This window comes from Notothenia coriiceps, unplaced genomic scaffold (genome assembly GCF_000735185.1).
Source record: "Notothenia coriiceps isolate Sejong01 unplaced genomic scaffold, NC01 NC01_scaffold00000495, whole genome shotgun sequence".
NCBI lineage: Eukaryota > Metazoa > Chordata > Actinopteri > Perciformes > Nototheniidae > Notothenia > Notothenia coriiceps.
Window position 1 is genome coordinate 138,002 of NW_011333196.1, and position 25,265 is coordinate 163,266.

Here is a 25,265-nt window from a genome sequence, read left to right on the forward strand (position 1 = left end):
GGATGCATGCAGAGCTGTCATTGGCTGAGATAAGTCCGGCCGTGCGTCACGACTCTTTGAAACATCTCTGTTCCCGGAAATGCATCCACGAAGGAGCCGTGGAGGACCGTGGAGGACCCATCAGTGTATCCTCGGTTATAGCTCCTCCAGAGAGCCTCCTCGACGCTCGATCCTCGGTCCTCGAAGTGCATTTAGAGAAATGAGATTTCCTTCAACATGGCGCGCTGAAATTCATTTCCGGGTCACTACCGGAGGACCGAGGAGTCGAGGAGTCGAGGAGGGGATTTGATGAAATGAGAAAGGGCCCGTGACTTCACTCAAGTGTTTTTACGTTCTCTGAATGTATTCACGCGAGACTTCTCTTTGTCCCCGAACACAGTGTAGCGAACTCGCCCTCTGCTGGTCGGAGTTAGACACTACATACTGCTAGATAACACTTCATTTATCAAACAATAAACCAACCATTCCTTATCAGAAAACACACAGACAATTCTCACCACACTCTGAACATGAGCTGTACTAAATGCAAATCATGTTAACCATGTAATTACTAATACTGTAGGTATATCAACCCACTGATGGCTCTGTATGCCACACATACATCCCCTGGATATTATTTTATTAACTGCTCTCATCGCGACGCGATGTTTACAGAGAGAACAGCTGTGAGGTCCGTGCAGAAAGTGTGTAAAATATATCACTCAGTATAACAGGCCTACTCTCTTTATTTGCTTTAGTTTAGTAGATATCTACAAACAAAGAGTCGATATTTTTCGAAAACCATTTAGTGCTTCACATAATAAAATACACAACGGCTGTAGTGTAGCCTGATTATGCTCTAGGAGCTGTATGTGCGTGTGTTACAGTGTGTAGGTGTGTGTGTTGTACAGTAGGTTTGTGTGTTGTACATTGCGTGGATGCAGCGGACAGACAGGTCTCAGTTGGTTTGGTGTCCTCTGCTTACTTTTAATACTTGTAAATAAAACTTTTGGCCCTTGATTTATTTTCCTCATTGTAGCGACCAGAGAGGGGGGGAGGGGGATATATCCAGTCTCTGATAGTGTTACGTTATTATGAGAGTGCTCTGTTTGATTCTGAAATTGTATACATATGTGTGTGTATATTTATATAAATATATACATATAGCCTATGTGTGTGTGTGTGTGTGTGTGTGTGTGGGTGTGTGGGGGGTGTGTGTGTGTGTGTGTGTGTGTGTGTGTGTGTGTGTGTGTGTGTGTGTCCCCGCATCTGTAGCCTGTTATTGTCTCATTATACCGCACTGTGAATGAATTCAAAGTAAATATATAAGTCGTCATGAACACATCTGTCCATCAGACGGAGGGCTGCTGTGCCTCCTGTCATCATTAATGGACGTCTCTTTAAAATGACCTCTCAGAGGAGAGGAGTTCTCATTTCTCTAAGCGCCTGCTGCTTCCCCTCCTCTCTCCTCGGTTCCACTCCTCGGCTCCTCCGCTCGCATCTCCTGTGGGCGGGACTAAGTCTCGAGGAGGGGAGTCGAGGAGGGGAGTCGAGGAGGGGAGTTAGAGAAATGAGAAAGGGCCCCCCTCATCACTCCACCGCTCCCATGTTTTCTTTTGTGTTGCCATAAGTTATTCTCTCTCTGTTGGTGCGCGGGGCTAATGCTAATGCTAATAATGCTACAAATGCAATGGCGGCTTTACAAAACTTTTCAGTTTTTACGAGTTTTACGGGGCGTGGTTTGCAATTCGCCCAGCCAATAGAAATGTGTACTTTTTTGGTACCACCTCTCTAGCAGGCACTAAACCCGCTATTGATAATAACCTTCTAAACCTTAACAATGAATCAAACATTGCAAAGGACATAGTCAAGGCCCGGAAAGTGTGTCAGATAGCAATCGGAAAACAAGTGACTATTTGCTTGCAGAGGTCTGGCCTTTATCCTCAAGGTGGATTGATTTTACTTCAAAGCGTATAGATACCATTCAATGGAAAGAGTGGCATTCTGCATGGCAAAGTCCCTGAGAACAGATTGAAACTTGTGTCCTCCATTACAACAGCTGTCACTAAAAACAAAGATGTACAATTCTTGTGATGCAGGTGTATACAATGCGACAGCAGATGGTTCAATGCAACCTACCCTTGACTCTGTTGTACATCAACAGTGCACACTCACTTCTCAGGTCAATTCACAACAGAAGCGAGAGGAAATGTTCCTTGAAGAAGAACTGTTGCAATTTAAACTCATGTACACATGTTATTTATCTCCCCAGCTGTTGAAAACATTGTTTCATTGCCCAACTCTGCTGATGTTGGAGCTCTTGAGATAGCTGCCGAGCATTATTTTCCAGGATAAAGTCCATAGAATGACCTATCGCAAGATTCCAATTAATACTTGCTTTTACTGCTCTTAGAATTAGAAAGATCCATACACACAAAAACAGTTTTCCTCTATTTCTGAATTGACTTTCCCACGGTTAGATTCTGCACAGTTCTTTCTGTAATTATTGGGAGCCGAGAAAAACCATCAATGGGATGAATTTGGGAGTGTTCTCCTGTCATCTTTTATTCCCTTTCACTGTGTTTATGTTCAGGAAGAAAATATTCAAACCAGGGTGCAAGGTTAAACGAGATGCTTCCGAGATTCCTCTTTCTTGTTTCATGCTCTTATGAAAAGTTGCTGCTCTTTGGCCATAGATGATGGAATTTTCGTAAGGGTATTGAAAGCTATGAATTGCTGTCTCCCACCTTAGCTCATTGTTTGTGTTACCTCCATAAACCGTTTGATACACCTGGGGAGTCAAGATTATGAAAACCAGAGAAAATACAGGAGGACTCTGAAGGATTCAAGCAAAGGTGATGTTAAACAGAGAAGATTTTAAATACATCTAAAAAGTGTTGGCGTTGCCTGACCATGAGGCTTTGGCCTTCAGTTGCCACTCTAGGAATTTGAAGGAAGTTGAACTTCCAAATATGGTCAGAAGAGAGCGCGCCCAAAACGTGAGACGTTGATGCATTGATATTTAAAGAGACATGGAAAGAGAGCGCAGAAAAAGCCAATGTGGAGCACAGAGTACAGGTAATTAACGTCTTGTAGTTTTAGATATATTTATATACTATTTAAGTTAGGGTTAGGGTTAGTGTCGCGTACAAGTGGGCATGGTTTGTTTGTACCATCTTGTTGCGGCTGCAACTTGACCCTTCTGCTTTCCAGCTGAGCCACAGCTCACACACTGAATCTTAAAACACTGCATGCTATTTATTCCTGTATTTATTCCTGTTTTTATTCAATCATTCCTGTTTTTATTCCTTGATTTATTTATGCTTTTATTTATTTATACTTATGACATGTTCCGACCTTAATATATGTGAGGGTCTGAGCTCTCTTAATTCCATCGTGTCACCGGGCCCGGGTACAGGAGGGGTAATATCGTTCTTATTAATAATAAGTACGATACAACGAACCACAACGAACCACAACGCTCATATTACCTATGGGTAATATGAGCGTTGTGGTTCAACCGATCTAAAGCAATTTCTGAAGCAGTCACGTGGTATTGAGGGGCAGCGAGGCTTCGTTTGTCATAGGTGACGTCACTGGCCCAAAACGATAAAAGCCTCGATACATGCTTCACAAAAAACTTCCGGAATTACTCGACACACGCTCCGAAGCCTATAGGCGCAATACGTAACATCACTAGTTATGCTTTCCTAACACTTTCCTAATGCCCACAGGCTGTTTTTCTGGTTTATTTTCATTGAAAGCTCTTTCATACACACCCCCCTTTCCTTATTTTTAAAGAAGACTTTTCTATCTAAATTAACTTTTTTTAAATCAATATTTTTTATTTAGTTGGGAACTGGTCCTCAGGCCTCTTTCCTGATTAGCTGCAATCTTGGGAAGTGGTTCCGCTGCTAATTTAAATCAGCAGTGCAACATTTTGATCTTACAGAAATCTTTCAGGCAATGTAACATAACCATCACAAAGTTAAGCAAGAGACAATAAAACATCTCACTTAGGTGCTCGCGATCTACAGCGAGTTAAATCTACTTTTAGATTGGATCTATCAGTGCTGAGCTGGATAAAAACTGTCTGATATACACAAGAACATACTGAATCTAACACATAAAAACTTAAAATAAATGTTAAGCATGAATCCCATCAATCATCGGGAGCACCATGAAAGGGAGACAGTTTATACCTTTATCTTGTTCTGCTTTGTGATGGTTATTTGACAAAAAATTATGTTGGATCCAAATGTCACTGTTAAATCAAATCCGTTTAGAGCTATCAGGGAGCAGATCTTTTATCTGACTTGTGCCGTCAGCCGTGTTTGAGAAAAGGAATCACATAGGATCAATGAAGTCAGAACGACCCATGTGTTTTAAAAGAAAATGTTAGTGTTGTCTTAAAATAACATTTATCTTGTGCAATTACTTTACTCATTCTGATTTATGCAGTCCCTTGAGGAATTGAAAAATCCTTTTAAGTTTTTAAACAAACGTTTACACAGAGGGTGACGTGGCAAAAAGTTGAATATATTACCTAAGTATGCAATGTTTCTGCACAAAAATTTCATATATTATCAAAAAGTGAAACGAGATATAAAAAAACTAAAAGCAATCTAAAACCTTTTCAATACTGAGGATCTATTACTGTATATTGACGAATTTCAAAATCCCAAAAATGTACTTTGGTCGATTAGTGGATGAATGTATTTGTGTGAGACTCACAGTAAGGAGAACGCATGGTTCATTTTCACATACACATTTTATTTTGCATCAAAGGATTGAAAAACTGCCCAAATGTATGTGGCTGCTTATTCCTGAGGGCAAACCAATATGGCAGGTAAAGATTCTTGAAAGAGTAGTCATTACCAGAACAATGATCAAAACAAAAACCATCCAAACATGTGGCAAGACGTCGCATTGTGAATCTCGTTGGCAGAAAAATGCTAATTGGCTAGACTTTAAAACTGGAAAATGTTTTTTGGCAGTTGGTCAAGTAATTTTTAAATTCATATATACTTATTGTTAAATTCTGCATCTCATAATTCTCGAGGGCCTTTTGGCCTGGATATTTCCCTATGTACTGCCCCATTGCCCATTCAATATTGCACTCAATATGTCACTGTATGTAATTGGAAAATAATTAGCAAAACAAATGCATATATATTTTGATTAACATACTCTTGTGAATGGCAGAGACGCTTACCCTATGTTCCTATGTCTTTGCTTTTAAAATCGCAACATTGTGTTGCTTTGTTCCCAATAAACTGGTAAACATTTGTTGAGAACCATTATAGGTATGATGCATAATAATCTCCCAGCGATAAGTGATATATTGGCATATTATTTCCAAGTATTTACCTGTGTCTTTTTCATTCTCAATATATGTGTTTCTTTAAAACAAGTATAGCGCAGCCAAGTATATATCTTCTGTTTTCGGTTCTGTTTATCATAGACGTCCCTCTCTGCCATTAAGATTCTCCTCCTCAGCTCAGCTGACAATGGGTTTGTGCTTATTTTCACCAAAACGCTCTGTGCAAAGTACAACGATACAGTAGCTTCATTAAAATAAGCTAACAGTTTGAGCATTAATGAAAATCCTTCACAGTAATAAATCACAAAAGATACAACATTGGGTTTGGCTTGCATAGCGAAGCAAAAGAAAAGAGAGAAAAAAAAACATTAACAAATATATTTACAAATGATGCAAGTCCTTTTTCATATTAGTCATTTTGTTGTGATTTTTCTTCATCTCCACTCTGTGAATCTTTGTACACGCTGTGACAGAAAAAAGAAGAAGCAGACATACAACATACGATTTTACTCTTTTGAAGAGGGGGATGAAATTAACACTGTGAGACTGGTGTCTGTGTCTGTACATGACATTTACAGCTCTGCATTTTTATCGCGCGCTCGGTTCCTTTTGTCTTCATTCTGTCTCCTCTCCGTCCTTCCTAACATCATTCAGTGTCTCGTCGCAGAGAGAAAATCTCATGACGCTTACAAACAAGGTGTCCTGGGACCCGGGAGCATCTGCAGGGTATGATGCTTCACAAAGACTCTGGAATAAAAGACAAAACAAAAACAACAATTGAATATCTTGGGAGACATTAAATAGAAAGCAAAATACTAACATACGCATCTCTACCTCACAATCCTAGGATACATTTCGGTGTGAATGCAAGCTCAACATTGATGGGATCTTCAGCTTTTCCTTACTGGAAATTGAGCATCATTCTTCACTTTTTCTGTTTATTTATTTCTTAGCAATTTTTTCAATTAAAGGGGCCCTTTTATGCTCATTTCCAGGTTCCGTTTTTTCTGCCTCTACTGTGACATGTTTACTGTCTTTAATGTTCAAAAAGCTCTCTATGTTTCTCATACTGCCTGTGCTGCAGCACCTCTTTTCACCCTCTGTCTGAAACCAGAGACCTGTCTGCTCTGATTGGTTAGCTGGCCGGCTCTGTTGTGATTGGTCAACCGCTTAGAGATGTCACGTACAATGTGTTGAAGCGCTAGCCAATAGAAGCGCTGGCACTATATTACGGAAATAAAGGAGTCAAATGAATTTCTTTCAGGCAGGGGGGGGGTTGTGTGAGAGATTTCACTTTGGCGTGAACTTTAGGATTTTATCCTTTGCAGACCATTTACATGCACGAACATTTACATAACACGCTATATAAAAAGGAAAACCCAAAAGAACATAAAAGGGTCTCTTTAACTGTATTGTGAAACTGTCGCAGCAGGCTTCAAGAGGAACATCTTTTTTTTCTCTCTGTACTTCTTTATAAACTGACGAAGAACAGAGAAGCCATACAATTTCATAATTATATAGCAAAAATGTGTTATTTGTGGCTGTCACTTTAAGAATATGGATTAACCAAATAAAACTGGATTCTAAAAATGTCTTTTAAAAGAAATAAAACATGCACATTATGTCCTCACTTGCTTAGATTACTGTACAGTTTGGCAAATTATCCAGTAAGCCATTGGTAATGTGCTACTCTCATTTGATACCCTTCAGAATATTTTTTTATCTTTTTTCTCTATTTAAAAACCCACCAGTTCTGCTTTTAAAATGATACATTTGACCAAGTTCCTCAAGTAATTCCTTCTGGATTACCTTAAAACGAATTTATAGACAACCTATGTAGCAAATCCAGGATTTATTTTTGTAGGAAAGGATTCTGTTTCCTATTTTGTTATTGGAAAAGGATTGTGGGAGCAACCTTTCTCTCGGTATCGAATAATGGTCGGATTATTTAAGGACATGCTGCTATCTCCAGTCTTAACCCTTTGAGAATGGAACCTCCCACCGGCGGCCATCAGAGATAGCAGGTATATCTATGTCGCCCTGGGGAAATATTTTTATTGCAGAGTTTAAACATCTGGACGCTGTCTGTCACTCAGCTCTCAGATTTATTACTGATGACCCATAATGCAACCAATATAGTATCAGAAGGTGGGCTGGCCCTCCCTGTCTGTAAACTGATATTAGCCCTCTTTTAATTCATCGGTAAAGAGTACGACTACATCATAAAATACCTACTACCATTATATTAAAAACATCATTTTCTGAGAATAAATGACTAGAGTACACTAAAATTAAAGATAACGATAGGGTAATTAAAACATGGGTTGTTTTATTGGTTTTAGGTGTCACTGTTTGTAATACTAAGCTTGTATTTTTATTTCCTTTCAAGACCTACGCACAAGATGTTTCAGAAAGCATTTATTTTTAAGCATGGTGTTAAGCTGTTGTCTATTTACATGAATTCTGTTATTGTTTTATATGTTGTGACATCGTGATTAAATTAAGCTTATTGAAAACAATCATCATGTGTAATTTGCACACAAAAACACATCCTCACGAAGGATTAACACCTACAGTGTTCCCTTTTCTCTGTGCTGTTGGTGGACGGATGCCCGTTGTGGGAGGGATCTGTGCCAGGTCTCTTGTGGGAGCCCCTACTCAGGGTGGCCCTGTTGGATGTTGTTGTTCCGCTCCAGGAAGCCATATGCTGCCGCTCCAGCGTCGACACGGTCACCATGCACTCCTCAGAGGGGTCTGAGGCCGCAGCTGCCCACGAGCTGTGCATGCGGGAACCCACACTGTGCAGGGAATTTGCAGCCGGTGTGTGGGCTGTGGAGTGGATGGTAGATTTGGCAAAGTACACAAATGAGACATCATGATAGAAGCACTCCTCGCTGGATTAACTACAACGGAGGATACTATGGCAAACATTGGCTGAGAGTGCAAAAGACTCAACTCACCGTCTTTGTCGGTATCTCTTCGTCTTGGCAGAGTCCCGACCTTGCCAGTCTGAGGTTTGAGGCCAGTCAATGTTGCCCTCTTGTGGCCGAGGCTGTGAGTGCTCTGTGCGCCGGGGTCTGCTGAGCTGGAGATGTCAGAGCGACACTTCTGAGAGCTTTGACCTAAACAGAGGGAGTTAAAGGGGACATATTAAGCACATGTTCAAATTTCAGACTTGTATTTGGGGTTTCTAATAGAACACTTGCTATATTGCTATATTGTTCAAAAACACTTTATTTTTCTAATTCTGTCCGTCTGAATATACCATTATTCGGCCTCTGTCTTAAACACTCAGTTTAAGTGCCTCCTGTCTCTTTAAGACGCACTACCAAAAAAGTAGTTTTTCTCTGATTGGCTGGCAAAAAACCTTTGGTTCCTTTGTTGCTTGTCTTATTTCTCAGTTTGTGGGTTGATAGGCGCGTCAAGTACACACGTATTTGTACACAAACAAATAAATGTAATCACTTAGTCTTTAATAAAACGTCTCCTTTAATGAAGATTTGCCTAAGCATGACTTCTGCAAGCTTTACCTTCAGAGAGGGAGTTAAAGGGGACATATTGTGCTATATTTAGGTTTCATACTTTAATTTGGTGTTTCTACTAGAACATGTTTAAATGCTTTAATTTAAAAAAAAACTTGTATTCTTCTCATCCTGTCTGTCTGAATATATCATTATTTGCCTCTGTCTTAAACGCTCAGTTTAAGTGCCTGTCTCTTTAAGACCTGTTCCCAAAAATGCCTAGTCTGTTCTGATTGGCTGGCATCAAAAATATGCAGATTCTTTGTTGCTAGTCTTATTTCTCAGTTAATGGGTTGGTAAGCACTCTAGATACACAAATGTTTGTGTATCCAAACCAATAAGTTTAAGCACTTCAAATGTGAGTTGTTCATCATACGTCACCTTTGATTAATATTTGGCTAAGTGTGCCTGAACACATATTTGGTTCACACCCAGTGGATTGAGCTAGACACCAAAGAGTAATGTGGATGTACAAAGCAATCCACTAGTGGAAAATAGGAAAAAAAGGAGGAGAAAGAAAGAAATCAAATTATTTCCTAGATATTGTGCCAAACTTGCTTACATACATATGGTAATGTTGTAAAAGAAGATTCACAGCACTTCAATTGCACGCTATGTAGAATTAACTTCTTCAAACTAACCTTATTTTGTTAGAAAATCAGTTAATGCTTTAATCAGAGGGTTTGAAGAACTGTTATCTTTGCTGCAGCATTAAAGCAACCCGTTGTACTAAGTTACATACAACACCAATTGAAATCAGACATCATGGAAATACATTTTTATTAACATGCTATTAAAAGAATACATGCACAACTGCTTAATGGCATCCCCTGTGGAAATACTGCCAACGCACCAGCTTTGTTCCTGATTTGTTTCACTGGACTGAAGCTATTTTCTCTGCCTTGACGGTTAAACATGACACAATAAATGTTTGCATTGCTAATGTTTGTGTGACCTGTAATATGCCCCGCAACGGGTTATTAAAACTATTGAAAACACATATTCTCTATGCACAAGTCAATCTCTTAACCCATCAAACAATGGAGTCTAAAAATTGTACACTTCTGTCCCTGTGGGAAAAGCCTTCAAGTTTCTCTCTAAAGAAACACTTTCAGACAGAACCCTATTTATAAATGCATCAAATCTTAAATGTTAGACGTGGGCTTTTCTATTTCAAGAAGAGCACTAAAATATTCTATGTTTTGCTTTTGATGTCTAAGCAAGAATGGCTTCAAGCAACTGTTCACAGACTGTCTGCCTATCTCTTTGACACAGACAACTTACAGAGGAAAAGGGTATATGATTAAGATAGGAAGTGTGAATAATTATTAAGCCTAGAAAACATTTTCCTATTTTACCAACTTTTCTATATAACCTGTTAGTGTCAATCACTGTGGCTGCTGCCTACATAAACACACTCCTGATGTATTATGTATTATCCGTAATAACAACCCCTAGACAAGTGTCAGTGGGGGCTTGTATGTACAGTTTAATGGTCCATTGTGTGCCTTGGTCTTTGTACTATGCAATGTGTCTGTAGGTGATAGTTCAGCCGGCCAACAGACTGCACAGTGTTTGCTGCCCCAGCGGTCCAAACCCTATTGGCAGACAAGAGGGTTGATATTGGACAATTCTGCAATACACTGGAAAATATTTTTGAAAATTCAAAGCCATGTCTTTTTGCAATATTTTATTGCCGGGAATACCTTTGCATGGCAGCTAAAAGGCTTTGTTAGGAATAGCATTAGAGTCATTAGGGCTGCAACACTTACTTGACTTATCGATTTGTTTATTGACTGAAGAAAAGTCATCAACTATTTCCTTAATCCATTAATGGTTAAAGTGTTATCTTAATGCATTAAGTACAAAAATGCTGTTTTCATCCTCTCAAGTGGAGATTTCCTGCTCTTCTCTGTTTTATATCATATTTACCAGAATATCTATGAATTTTGGTCTAAAGAACAAGATATTCTAAAGACCTCACCTTTGACTTGGGAACCATTTTTTCACTATTTTCTGACAATATATCGACCAAACAACCTATCCATGAATCCAGAAAATGATCATAAAATAAACCACAAAATAAATGTCATTTTTAGTCCTATTTTTAAAAAAAAAGGATAAATTACATTTTCAAATATGTGTACTCAGTATCTGCAACTTAATATAAGTGATGAGGTGCAGATTTTTTTAATGACACCCTTGAATAGATAGCAATGTGTCCTTTTAATAACAATACATCAAAAATACAGCCATAAATTAAAGCTGCATGTTGCGATGATTTGGCCCTTGGACCCTCCGGACCCCCAGACTCACTTAGTTTGGGTATTGCATTAAGGTGTTGTATCAATATAACTTCCTTTGTCAACTATGTGGACCAAATCTACTTGTAGTCATACTTATATCATCCACTTTTCATACTTTAAACATTCAGAAGTTCATAGTGAAATGTATGTATTGTCATATATTTGTACATAACATATGGTTACACACGCCCATATCCCTAAGTTTGCTCCTTCATGTTTTGATTATCATATTATTTATACAATCTACCGCTGCGTTAGAAACATTTCTCAATGTTGCATCATATTTTGTGCAGCAGAAATAATGTGGTGTTGGAGCAAGATACTTGAACTCTTTTGAAAAGCAATAACTTCTTTCACATGGACACATACCTGAGCCGTCAAGATTATCCACGCTGTGACCAGGAGTGTACTCAAAGCCACACAAATTCTTTGACACCATAGCATATCTTTCCTCCTCCTCCATATCCTCGTCTTCTTCAGAAAGTAGAGTCGCTCCCAGATCTGAGCCCAGTGTGCTGGACATGAAGTCCATCGGAGGGACGGGGGCGGTGGACACGTTTGGACTGCCCTTCATGTGCCTAATTAATTGTGGGGAAATACTGTGTATTAATGGACACAAAATACATTTAAAAAAAGCAATGAATATCAGGTAAATAATCTAAAACAGTTTACATAACGCAAAATTAGTGCATATTCAGAATAGTAAAGATGCAATGTGCGGACTATGAATGCCTGAAGTGATTCCACTGATTAGTTTCTCTGTTCCGGTGTGTGTTGCTCACACAATGCAGTTGTAATTGGGCTGGATGTAGGATATCAGGATGGGCAAGGCTGTCACCAACATGCCTCTTATCTCCCCCACAGCTGTCCTCCATGATGGCTCACATCCCGCCATAGAGTAGATGCATGCATAATTACCAACTCTATTTACTGATGTCAGAGCAGCATGTTAGACTAAACCCAGTCATTACCCTCCAGCACGTGTCGTCCCTGACTTGTCAAGTTTTCCAATGTTCTATCAAAAGGTGCAATCAATGCAGAGCTGTGTTTATCGCCCGCAAGAAACATGGAGCGCAGGATTGGGACTGACACATGTTATTGTAAGACGCTCAAACATCGGCTATTGATATGTAAAACTCAAACTTACAGCATACAATGAATACAATTACAGGTATATCTCCTACTGTGCAGAGCAAATGTATTTCAACATTATTCAGATGGATACACACATTACGTTTTCAAATGATCTAAGAGTCACAAAAAGGGTCTTTATCTTAAACAAAGAAACATAATCTAATACTGACTAATACCCACCTGTTCCGACTTCTTGACAAAAATAATCTCTCTTCTGTAAGTAGGACTTAGAAAGGTTTGGCTTATTGATAGCTAATAATAATCATACAAATTATAATAAGTATTATCATAAGAAAAATATATATTTTCCTGTGCCAATACACAGCCTGTGTGCCTAGATGTACACATTTTTACTTCAACTTGTGTTTATATAAATATGTATTTACAGCTTTGGAAAATAATAAGAGAACACTGCAGCATTATCAGTTTCTATAAACCACTGAAAAAAATTCTGTGTTGGAATTCTACAAACACTGGAATAGAATGGCTGCCATACATGTAGAGATTGAGATTTACGCAACATTTGGAGTAGTCTTTTAAGCTGTATTTTATTCTAATATGTCACAAAACGTAATATTTAAATACAGTTTTAATTGATGTATAATGTAGTAGCAGGGTTATTGCTTTGTTTTCTTTGGATAAAAGCGAGAGCTAAATTAAATCAAATGCCAATGGCTCAAAATGTAGTTAGCTTTTGGTTCTAAAAGTTCCTTACCATGACTGCTTGGCCACCTCGTATTGGTAAGCTCTGGTCAGCTCATCCAGATGGGCCTGCAGAATGGATTGCATTTCGTCGTGGTGGGTAGAGCTGAGAGAGGAAGACGAGGGTTGGCTGAAGGAAGCTGTCGCTGGCGAGGAAGATCTTCCTCTCAGCGGGGGGGTGGGACCTCTGTCATCCTCCTCCTCGTTGTCCAAACCCTGGTGGCGGTAGGTCTGAACAGACATTGGAGGGGCCCAACTGTTGCTGTCATATCTGGCATGTAGAAGGAATGTGTTACCTGTTAATAATCATCGTTGGCTTTGTTGAACAGCTAATTGCATATTGTCGAACAGGACGGGAATTATTTCAAGATTTAAGAGTAAATTTCCTCAACCAAGAGCTTGAATGGACCAAAATGATGATAGACTTACTTTTCTTGAGAGTTGGACCAAATGTGTTACGATTATTGTGTTATGTCACGTTTTGTATGTCTTGTTTTGGGTGTTTTGCTGTTCTCCCTGTCATGTTTTCCTCTTGGTGTATTGTCTGGTCCTTTTCCCTGTGTTTTTCCTCCTGTCGTTAGTTTCCCTGGTGTGTCTAATTATCTGATTGTGTTCACCTGTGGCCCTTGTGTTTCTCCTCCCCTGCCCGGCTGTTTCTCGTCTTGTGATTACCCCTCCCTGTATATAGTCTTGTCTCTTCCTGTTATCAGTGTTGGTTCGTCTTTTGTTTGTGACTGAGTTCACTGGTGAGTGTTCTGTTTTGTCCAAGTTATTATTTTATCCTTGAAATAAAGGCAATATCAGTGTAATCTGCATTTGGGTCCTGCTTGCTTCATCCACCGTAACAAAATGTCTGAAGTCACATGTTAGTTTTAAATACATTCCCTAATAATCTTTAAATGTGTTTCCAAAAAAACAGATACAAATGATCAAAATCAGGTTCTCTCCCTTTGGAAAGTTAAATAAAAACAGCTAAGTTTAAGGGCTGCAACCAACTTTTCTTTTCATTTTTGATTAATCAACTGATAGTTTTCAGATCTATCGATGTATCACTTGTGATGGGTCAACAGCTGAGAGATGTCACGCCTCTTAGCCTATCACGTACAATGTGTTAGAGCGATAGCCAATAGAACGTTAGTGTTACATACAGTAGTGATGTCATTATGTCCCGGAAGTAATCAAAGGAGTCTAATCGAGGTGTATCAGGCAGGGGGGATGTGTGGGAGAGAACTTTGGGATTTTAGACTTTGCAGACCATTTACATGCACTGAAACCTAGATAACATACTATAGGAAAGGAAAAAGCACTATTTGGGGGTCTTCGTTATCAGGAAAATAGGCAGCTATTGGTCTATTTCACCATTGTGTGAACTATGGAACACACACACACACACACACACACACACACACACACACACACACACACACACACACACACACACACACACACACAGGATACTGTGACCTCTGTACTTGCATGTGTTTCTTCCTTCAACGTCTTTTATTTGGTGTTTGTGTGGATCCGTTCTAGGGGTAGAGATTGATGAGATATGAATGTATCTTACCCTCCTCCGTGGTTTTCCTGGGGGTAGCGGTCAAGGTCAACCTCTGTACCAGGGAGGGGGTGCATGGGTGGTAGAGGCAGGGGCATGTTTGCCCAGCACGTCCCATTTGATTTAGAGGCCTTTGTCCCACCCTTCACCTTCTTTTTTTTCCCGACCTTTGCACCTGGGGGGAGGTAAGTGAAGAGAAGGTCTACACATTGTGAAGAAATCCCTGTACACACCGAAATCACAAACACATACCTTGAAAGCTATCTTTTATCTGAATTTTCTCAATCCTGCCTCGCAGCCAGCGTTAATTATTTCTTCTTTTTTTTTGTGTGTTGACAGCGCATTAGGACTTTTTCTAAATGTTGACATTTCCTTAAAGAGCCACCAAAACCTGCGGCAAACCACTTTTAAGTCGCTTCCCCATTCGCTCTGCTTTATCTGCGGTAAGCCTGACATTTAGCTGAGGCACACAGGCTATTGTGCGTAGCTACAAAAAATGTCCCGTAATGTGTATACACTGCATGAAAATACTCGGAACACTGAGGGATTTTTCCGCCATCGCTAATCAAGTTAACCCAGAGAAATGCGTCATGATTGGGTGACATTTCTGGGCTAGATGAGCTCCTGGGGTAGAATTGTGATGAAGACAGAAGGGTAATTAAGGAACATTATCCTAGGGGGTCCATTGCTGTGAATATGTATACATAAATTCCCTCCTTTTTCATTTTGCTCTTTCTCTGGTTTTCTTTGCCAACTCCCTTAAAGTCATAGAATATAAACCCCCTTGCTGTTATTTTACTGAGCCCCAAGTTGCATACACAAGAGTGAAAACATCACAGCATGAAAAAACTACAACTGAACTTCAACATACCATTTCCAGGGCGCCTGTCAGTCAGCGAGTAGCCGAGGTTTGCCATTTCCTGCTGGGCTTGGAGAGAAGCCTTCCAGCGGGGATCAGGTCGGTCCACAGCCAGCTCGTGGAAGCTGTTGGACTGGAGTATCTGAGTGGTGGCGTAGGGGGTGGGCTGGATGCCTCGCGCCGGGCTGCTGTACCCTGCCTTCCCCATGAAGTCAATACTGCTATAGATGGCACCATCAGACAGCATGGTGCCAGTCTTCTCCACGGCAGCGGATGGTAAAACATCTGAGACAAAAGAGGAGAGCGACAGAGCGAGGATGGGTAAGAAGAGGGGATCATGGAGAGATAAGTTGACACGAAGTTAACGATCTTTAAGGTCATTAGCGCTTCCTGCTGCTCTGGCACTCGGTATTAGTTAAATACAGATCTCAAATGGACTTGATATAAATGAAAGTGATTATCTACTAGCACAATTAGCATGCAACGCGCTGTGGGGCCCGGTGGGAGCGTACACCAGAGTGGTATTCAAACAGCGCTAACCTTCAGCTCTACTCTCACACAAACAAAAAGCCTGCAGCTCAGCGGGGTTCCAATGAGCTGAGAGGACATGCAAATACATGATAAACACTTCGATCCGATAAGACCAGAGAAAAAAAACCGTAAGAGTATGTGAGAAACACGGCGAAATATCACCCTTGTCAAAGCTAATTAGTGAAATATAGCCCTCAGAGGCTGTTTTTTAATTTGCGTGTGTGTGCTTGTGTGTTTGTGATGTCCTGTCACTGCGCTTCCCAACGGATGAGCATCAAAACTGTCTGACCAGGCATTGCTAGAACCGTATTTTCCCAACACCCACAGCCTGTTTACTGGTTTCTATTTACCTCCTCGGCCAAAGTTGCTTCCGCCCTTGGGACTCCCTAAGCCGTTAGCTGGGAGGCTAGTGGAGGGCCAGGAGTCAGCCAACCAGGGGAGGCCTTGGTCCCCCGCTTTCAGCAGCCCTGGTCGGCTGTGAGATGATGTTCGTTGGGAAGAGACAAAGTCAAGAAGACGTAGTTAAATATCCAGCCTCCATCGTAACAGTACGGCTCATTTTCTTCCTGCTGCATCAACAACAAATTGATGTGAAAACTCATTCAGCATATTCTCGCCTGTGGAGTAGCCTGGGCGAAGAGGCGACAATAAACAACAGAGAGACATAAAATGGCAAGTCTATAAATCAGACTTCTTTCTCCGCTTAACTCCAGCACTCCTAACTCTCCCCGGAGAAACAAGGAAGGCCTAAATACACACTAAATCCACTTTAGAGCCTTAGCACAACAGAAATTTACATTTTAAATTGAGAATCATGGACAGCCTCTGGCAGATCGGCTACAGTGGTGCACCGTCTCCATAGCAACAGAGACAGCAAAAGCCCATTAGGTGGTTTAGGAAAGCTACCGTGTCATTTTGTCTTAGTGAAATACAACGAGCATGAATGCAGGCTTTGACTTCAAGGTAGGAAAGTTGTGGGCGGCAATTTAGGGTCAAAGAAGAGGAGGAGGAGGAAAAAAAGAGGCAATTTACAACCACTTCTTATCAGCTGCTGCAAAAACGCCAAAACGCTCACATACACCCTGTCCGCATATGTTTGTTAAATGTGCAGCTACACAGAGAATTTTTCCACCGGGGTTGATTCGCCAAATGCCAAGGGAATTGTTTCATAGCTGACTTGGTGATGGCTTAAAGGTGTTCAAACAATTACATCAATAATTTCCATTTTAGAATACGCAAGCGTTTACATACATTTACATACATTTGCTTTGAAAAACACGTGCCAACACCAACACGTATGTGGAGAAGCACGCTCACGCAAACAAACGGGGAGAGAAAGTGTTTATTTTTTGGCCATTATTTGCTACATTTGTTCTAGCTCTGGGCTTATCTGCATGTTAAGGTGTGACAAAAGGAAAAGAGGCAAAAGGAGGGAAAAGAAAAAGCAGAGGACCTTCACTCTTTCCCTTCCTGCAAAGCAAGTGTTCTCTTTTGATACTAACAAATACAAAGGCAAGGTTGACTTCTGGCATTTTTTTTATCATTCTCTTGGCCGCTGTGTGGACTCTCAAAGCAGAGGTGGAAGAAGTATTCAGATGCTTTACTTGGAGTTAAAGCACCCATACATTATTGTCCAACCACTTCATTACAAGTAAGAGTCCTTAATGCAAAATCTTTCTTAAGTTAAAGTATTATCAGCTAAATGTACTTAACATATAAAGAGTAAAAGTCATCATTGTGCATTGCCTTTATGTGTGTATATTATATTTATATTTATATACAGTATATATCATTTTAATATTGTTGTATTTTACTGCTGTCGACAAACATTATTTCCCTAATGCATAAAGTAGCATAAAATGGAAATACTAATACTAGTAAAGTACAAGTACCTAAAAATGTTACTTAAGTAAAGTTCTTCAGTTAATGTACTTAGTTACATACGTTATTGTTTACAAAAACAATAACGATCTCTCCCTCACCATTGACAATTCCATTCTCTCTCCTTCCCCTCTAATATCTACAACCTCAGAGTCATTTCGACTCCTTTGAAAACCATATCAAGCACATCACCAAAACGGCCTTCTTCCACCTCAAAAGTATATCCCGTCCCCGCCCATCACTCTCTTTCTCTGCTGCCTAAACCCTCATCCATGCCTTCAAAGCCCCAAGGTCCCCGCCGGCGGGGACCCTGTTTCTTTTTTTCAGGACACTGTGTCTCAGGGGATCTTAATATTTAAGAATCTATTAATGTGTTATACCAGATTAACGGAAATAATCTCAGCTAACTGACGATATAAACCATTTTTACCAAAACAAAACACAAGTCTCATAAGAAGCATCTAAATGACCCCTTAGCGAAAAATGCTAACGGACATTGGTGCCAATGTCCGTTAGCATTTTTCGCTAAGGGGTCATTTAGATGCTTCTTATGAGACTTGTGTTTTGTTTTGGTAAAAATGGTTTATATCGTCAGTTAGCTGANGCTGAGAAGAAGAAGAGCTAAATACATTTAGACAAGCAATCACCCCCTCGTGCAAAGACGGAATAGGGATAGAACCGCAGCTGACCAAAAAAACACAAACAAAGCGAGGAACACACTGCAATCGAAAAGAAGAACAAGTGGATCCTTCTTATTAATCTCAACCAGCAACAACAACAGCAGAGCTTCGTCCAGGGAGAGAAAAAGGACAGAGACAGAATTGGACGGAGGCGAAAAGAAAAGCCAGAAAGGACGGCGAGTACTTAGGCTCAACACTACCGTGGTTCTGACTTTCCCGCACCACAGAGCCTCCACTCGACACACATTCGACCCTGTCTTACGACATCGGAACACGTCGAGACAGGCGGACCCATTTTCAGAACGCGACCCGCACATCTACCGACAACCTGGCTACCCAACTACGGCAACTCGTTACATCTACCCATCCCGGCCTCAGAGACCCCCAGATCTTCTTCCAGCATAGAGCGCTGTCAATGAGAGCCATGCAGCAGTGATTGGACCCTCCTGTATTAACGCTATCTGCTCAGCAGTCTCGCTAACGACGCATGCAGTCTCTTGGACAGAATGCGGTGCCAGAAGCTCATTCGCACATCATGCCACGGCCCTGCTCATGCGGGGCGAGAGCTGCGGAACAACCAGGCAGAAAATAGGTTTGGCCGACCCGCCGACAACACGGTCTCGCGCCCCGGAATACTCGCCTCCCGAAGCACATGCCTTTGCCCGCATCCACCGCGCAGAGACCAAAAACCTGACTACGCGCGCGCGCTCCCGGGGACCTGGTGTCACCGTCCAAGAAACAGCGGACTGTCAGCGCCTTGCACGAGAGGGTCTAAAACACCGCCGCCTGCTCGCAGACGCCCCTCCCCGCCCCTACAGAGCGCTCCGCCCGCCGCCATGCATCGTCAGGAGAAACAGACAGTCACTGTCCCCCGATCACGACTGTCGTCCCTGCTGACCCCCACACACCCCACCCCCACCCGCTGTCCGGGACAGGATTCCAAGCGGCAAGCGCAGCCCCTGTGTTCACTTCCCAAGCGCGGCCCAGAGACCAAGAGAAGCCGGGCCACCTCAGAGACTTTTTATGCATCCGCGCCCTCAGGGCGAGGACCTAGTAAGGGGGGCAATGTAGCGACTGCATTATTGTTCAAGTGTTCTGTAACTGTTTGGTGTCAGGCTCTGTAAAGAAGGAGAGCAGGAGGGGCGGGTGGGGTAGCCAGAGGGTTTGGTTGTGTGTGTCTTGTGGGGCGCGTGCAGGGAGTGAGAGGTTGGCGCGAGAGGAGAGAGGAGTGACGAAGGACGGATGAAGCCCCGTTGGTGTTAATAAACTTGTTTAACTCTGAGAACGCTTCACTACGTCATTCCGACACGCCGGGTGGACGTACAATACTCTTTGTACGCGGCAATCAAACTCAAAAAAATCCTTCAAAACAAGTCCGATTAACGCAAGGTTTTTACTGTAGCGGCCAAAAGCACATAGAAATAACAAAGATGATTAACATAAAATAAAACAGTTGCTGGGGCGTACCAGTTAGCCAACCTAACGCCAGGCAACTCGAGAGGCGCACAAGACAAGGCTCGGTGGAAGAAACAGTCAATGGGAAAAGAGTGATAACCTTTGATGGATGCATATTGTGATAGAATAAAACGCACAGAAAGGATCTTGGCCGGATGTGATCATTGAACCTGCGTAGAATCGGTAACTGTCCTCAGCAGCCAGCTTCTTTTGACGTCAATTTCTCGATTACTTCTTATGATTGTTGTTTGATTTGGTTTACGGCCCGCTACAATAAGCGAGACAAATGAACGTGGAGTAAAGGACCAGGAGATTCAGGGGGGGGGGAGGGGGGGGGGGGGGGGGGGATTGATATCGTGGTGTGGTGGATCAAGAAAATTGAAATTGTCATAGATGACACACCTCATCGTTTCAACGGTTAAGAAGCATTATTGCAAATGGAAACTCATGGTCTGCAAGGACACACACTCCAAATACTCATACTCGTTCAATATTCGCTTCAAATCTCAATGTGTAAACAGTTATTATCTATTAATAACATTAAATCCATTATGCACACTTTAACAAATCCTATTATTAAAGCATTGGTAGTTCACCATTAGATACACTCAACTGAAGTATTGCATCCAAATGCAGGTTCTTTGTCTCTTCAATGCAAATCTCTGTTTCTTAGGGCTCTGGTTCTCCCTTCTCTGATTCCAAAGAAAGGTGAGCCACAAAAACGTGGTATGAAGGTTACCAACGTGCTCTTATTTGGCTGGTCCAGACCATATTCATAACGTTTAGGTACACTGTAAATGTGAAATACTCCATGTCATAATTGTCTTCTTGTTTTAATTTGTACTAACAAACGATAACGTTAGCATAGACTACTTTGTGACGGTTATTGTATTGGTTACGTTAGGGCCCGTAGTCAATCAGATTTAACTTATTCTGCAACAAAAGATGTATTTCTTTGCTACTTTTAGCGCGCTCCGTGGTTTAATTGTTAGGCTTACAACACTACTGACTTCAGGGGAAAAAACGCTTCCCTTTTTTTTTCCATCATTCGACAGGGGGTAACGTTAGAAGTGCCCGCAGCGGCCTTGAATAATGTTTTTTAATCAATAATCCCCACTCTAGTCTGCAGGCCACCGTTTAAATTAATGAAGACGTTAACCGTCTAGCAGCTGTTAGCTCAGCACCGCCATTTACGTTTACTCTAGTAGATTGAATGATTTCCAAAGCTCTCGGCCTCCGGCCCTGATATATGCTGGTAATAGCTTAAGTCTAACTTCGCACTACTTTGGGGATCATGTACACATGGCAAATAACGCCACCAAATCCAGTTGGCATAGGTGGAAGTTTCATATGAATTAGTCGTTAAGTAGCGAATACACAGATCCCTGATGTAAAAATACTATAAGCAAAAAGGAGACCTGACACTATAACACCCTGCTTAAGTAAAAATATGCGAGATGAATCGCTAAATTTCTTAAGTATAAGATAAAGAGCATTGGTGGACCAGTGAAATTGTTCATGGCACAGTGTTATACTCATTTTTTGGAAGCTTGTAGTTTTCATATTTACATGCTGCATGGAAGTGTTGGTGCATTTGGGACTTCCATGTTCATGGCGTAATGGCCGAGCTAAGTCTGATTTGCTATCAGGAAGTTTTTTGTCCGTGTCGGACCCATCCTTCAACGATATGACTGGCACAGTGTAGCTACTCATTTGCTTGTTTTTTGTTTGTTTTGTCCCAACTGCTAGGAAATGTCGTTTGCTCCACTGGACCAGAACGTAGCTCTGAACGCGCTGGCCAAGTTGGGCATTTACCAAGAACACAAATATAAAGTACACTGGTACATCATATTTTGCGATGGAATGGGGTTCCGACCTGACCAAAAACTTTGATTAGCAAATCAGATTAGCTCGGGCCATCCATGAACAGAAGTCCAAATGCATAACACACTTCATTGCAGCAGAATAAATAAAACCCTAAAGCATCCAAAATAGTAAACACTGACAAAGAGACATCCACCTGGCACAATGAGTGCTTTTACTTATACTTAAAGTACATTTTTAGCTGATATACTCGCATGACTTTTACTTAAGTCAGGTTTTTAAGTTGCAGGGCCCTTTTAACTTATAGTATATATTCACCAGGGGGTGGTATTCGTACTGTTTAACTTAACTAAATCATAATGAAACTTCCTCCCACCAACTGGAATGGGTCCTATTGGCACATTGTACAGTACCAAATGTAGTGTGCGAAGTTTAGACTACTATTTTAACAGCATTATTCAGGCGGGAGGCGAGAGCTTTTGAAACATTCCAAATCTACATCGAGTAACGTAAATGCGGCTGCTGAGCTAACAGCTGCTACCGTTTATAACGTCTCAATTGTTCAAAACGTGGCTCGCAGACTAGAGTGATTATTGATTAAAAAAACATTTTAGTTCAGGGCCGCTGCGCACTTCCTAACGACCCCCTTGTTCGAATGATTGTTGGAAAAAGGGATGCGTTTTTTCTCCCTGAGTTCAGTGTGAATGAAGCTTACAATTTAACACGGGGGCGGCAGTAAAATAGGAAAGAAATTTACATCTTTTGGTTTTCCAGAATAAAAGTTAACTTCCTGATTGACTACGGCTACCGGTAACCAATTACAATAACGTCACAATCAGTCGTCACATTGCTTAAACGTTAATCGTTTAGTTTATACAAATTCACAACAAGAAGCAAATATGACATTGAGAATTTTAAAATATTCAACATTCTACTTAACTGTTCACCTGAACGTTATGAAATTGTCTAGGATCAGGGAGACCAAATAGGACTTTTAACTTTTTCATCACGTTTTTTGTGGCCTCACACCTTTCTTTGGATCAACGAAAGGGGAAACCAGACCTAAGAAGCAGAGAGATTTGGCATTTTGAAACAACAACCGAACCTGAGTTTTTGAATGCCAAATACTTCAGGTTGATGTTCGTATGGTGAACTACCAGCTGTTAAATTAATAAAAGATTTAGTTAAATGTTGCTAATGATTAAGGTTTTTAGAATAGATACTTGTTTAACATTTGGAAAGAAGCATTTTGAAGTAATGGATATTTGGGAGGTGTGCACTGCAGGACCATGATTCCCTATTTGCAATAATGCTTCTTAACTGTTTGAACGGATGTCCAAATCTATGGAAGTCATTTATTTGCAGACACCCAACAGGATATCAATCAGACTGAAATCTCCTGGATTACATTATTCTCACGTTCTATTTGATTTTTTCCAATCTTACTGTAGCGGCCGATACACAATCAAAACAAACAGATCATATGAACAATGATCGAGAAATTGAACTCAAAAGAAGCATGCAACTGCTGATGCACCAGTTACGTATCTCACGCAGGGTTTCCAATGATCCCACATCCAGGCAAGATCCGTTTCTGTGCGTTTTATCCGTATCACTAATATGCATCCATCAAAGGGTATGACTCTTTCATTGATGTAATCTTCCCTGAAGCTTTCTGTCCTCTCGAGCATTGCCTGCGGTAGGGATGGTAACTGGACCCAGCACGTTTTATTTTATGTTATCCGCTTTTTTTGTTTCTATTAGGACTCGCCTGCTACAAAGTAAAATACCTTGACGTTAAATGGACATTGTTTTTGAAGACTTTTTTTAATGTTTTGATTGCTCTGCGTACTTCTGACACCAATGTAACGTCCACCCGGACGTGTCGGAATGACGAGTGAAGCGTTCTCAAGTTAAACAGTTTTATTAACAACCAACGGCTCTCATCCGTCCTTTCTCACTCTCTCTCCTCTCGCGCCAACCTCTCACTCCCCTGCACGCGCCCACACAGACACACACACACCAAAACCCTCTGCTCCCCAACCCCGCCCCTACCTGCTCTCCTCACAGAAGCCTGACACAAACAGTTAACAGAACACTTGAACAATAAATGCAGATCGCTACATTGCCCCCCCCTTACTAAGTCCCTCGCCCCGAGGGAATGCATAAAAAGTCTCTGAGGTGGCCCGGGGCTCTTCTTGGTCTCTGAGGCCGCCTTGGAGTGAACACAGGCGGCTGCGCTTGCCGGCTTGGAACATCCTGTCCCGGACAGGGGGTGAGTTTGGGGGTGGGGGTGAATGTGGGGGGTCAGCAGGGGACACAGTCAGTGAATCGGGGGAAGTGACTGTCTGGTTTCTCCTAGACGATGCTGGGGGTCTAGGCCGCGGATGTGCATCGCCTCTGTATGGGGCCAGCCGGTCCCTGTGGAGGGCCACCCGTCTCCCTCTAGGCGGCAGCTGGACCCTATAGACCACCTCTCCCCAGCTTTTCCAGCACCTCACAAGGGCCCACCCAGTGACAGTCCAACTTAGGGCACCGGGCCCTTCTTTCTCTTCTGACGGCCGCGAGCGGACTATCAGCGCGAACCACACCAGGTCCGGCCTTGACAGGTCGCCCCCTATGCCTCCGCGGTCATAAGTTCTTTTCGGTGTGTGATGCCGCTTCTGCAGCTGTGCGGGCAAGAAGGCATGTGGTGACGTCCATTCTATCCTGGAGCTCCTGGCATATTCGGTCGGAGGAGCGCTGGTGTGTCGTGGGGGGTCGGCCAAAGCCATTTCTGTGGTGTCGCAGCTCTGCGCCCAGCATGAGCAGGGCCGGTGTGAGAGGTGGCTCTGCGCCGCGACGTCTGTAGGCCAAGAACAAGAGGGAGGTTGCATGTCATCCGCTCGATGCTCGCGTGAGGGATAGCGAGTTGGTTTTCCCAGAGGTCTTGTGAACGTTAGACGTCGGGTCACTCTGCGGGTGCAGAGGAGGTAGTCGGTCTTTTTGCATGCCAGGCCGGTACACATAGCGGCGACACACCCTCGACTCAAGTTCTTCGTTGGGTGTGTGAATGGACCTCGGCTCGTCCAAATTGGCAATAAACCGCCCATGCCGCTGCCAAGGGCACTGCCAACGGTCACCGCTCTGGTTGGGTTTAGCATACGCCTCTGGCATTTTGTAAATAGTTCCAGGCGGGGCCAGGACGTAACGGTTCCCTTTTGTGCAGGGGAATGGGCGATTATGTCCACCGACCCTCTCCATCGGGGCCACCCACGTAGTGCTGAAGCTGGGCACGTGACTGATCGTGGGCCTTTGTACCGCGGGGTACAGAAGGTGCGCAGCGCGGCAGAAGTGCCTAAATCTCGTCTGAGCTGCCCCCCCCCAACGCCTTCGGAGTCACGCAATTTTGAGACCCAAAGTGTCCTGCAGTAGGTGTGAAGAGCCTTAAGCCATTCTGGTCCGCTCAGCGCCTGGGGCCCCACTTGCCGACTCTCCTCCCCCCGGCCACACCCCCGTTGCAGGCTTCTTTCAGGCTC

The 25,265-nt window shown here is 42.2% G+C and overlaps 1 protein-coding gene across 3 annotated transcripts in view; it reads right to left on the reverse strand.

Annotated features, from left to right (window-relative positions):
• Positions 1–4,731: 4,731 nt before the first annotated feature.
• LOC104954804 (roundabout homolog 2-like) overlaps positions 4,732–25,265 on the reverse strand; it is a 111,847-nt gene continuing 91,313 nt past the window's right edge. For 2 of the 3 annotated variants that reach the window (XM_010782007.1, XM_010781993.1), the window contains 7 exons: positions 16,258–16,382; positions 15,389–15,661; positions 14,530–14,692; positions 12,979–13,236; positions 11,499–11,707; positions 8,263–8,424; positions 7,637–8,131 (listed from right to left, as the gene is read on the reverse strand). In XM_010782007.1, the coding sequence (XP_010780309.1) occupies positions 7,866–8,131; positions 8,263–8,424; positions 11,499–11,707; positions 12,979–13,236; positions 14,530–14,692; positions 15,389–15,661; positions 16,258–16,382 (1,456 nt within the window). In that variant the 3' untranslated portion in view covers positions 7,637–7,865. Of the gene's footprint in view, positions 6,050–7,636; positions 8,132–8,262; positions 8,425–11,498; positions 11,708–12,978; positions 13,237–14,529; positions 14,693–15,388; positions 15,662–16,257; positions 16,383–25,265 lie in introns of those variants that run through there. The other variant, XM_010782000.1, reaches the window with a different exon arrangement.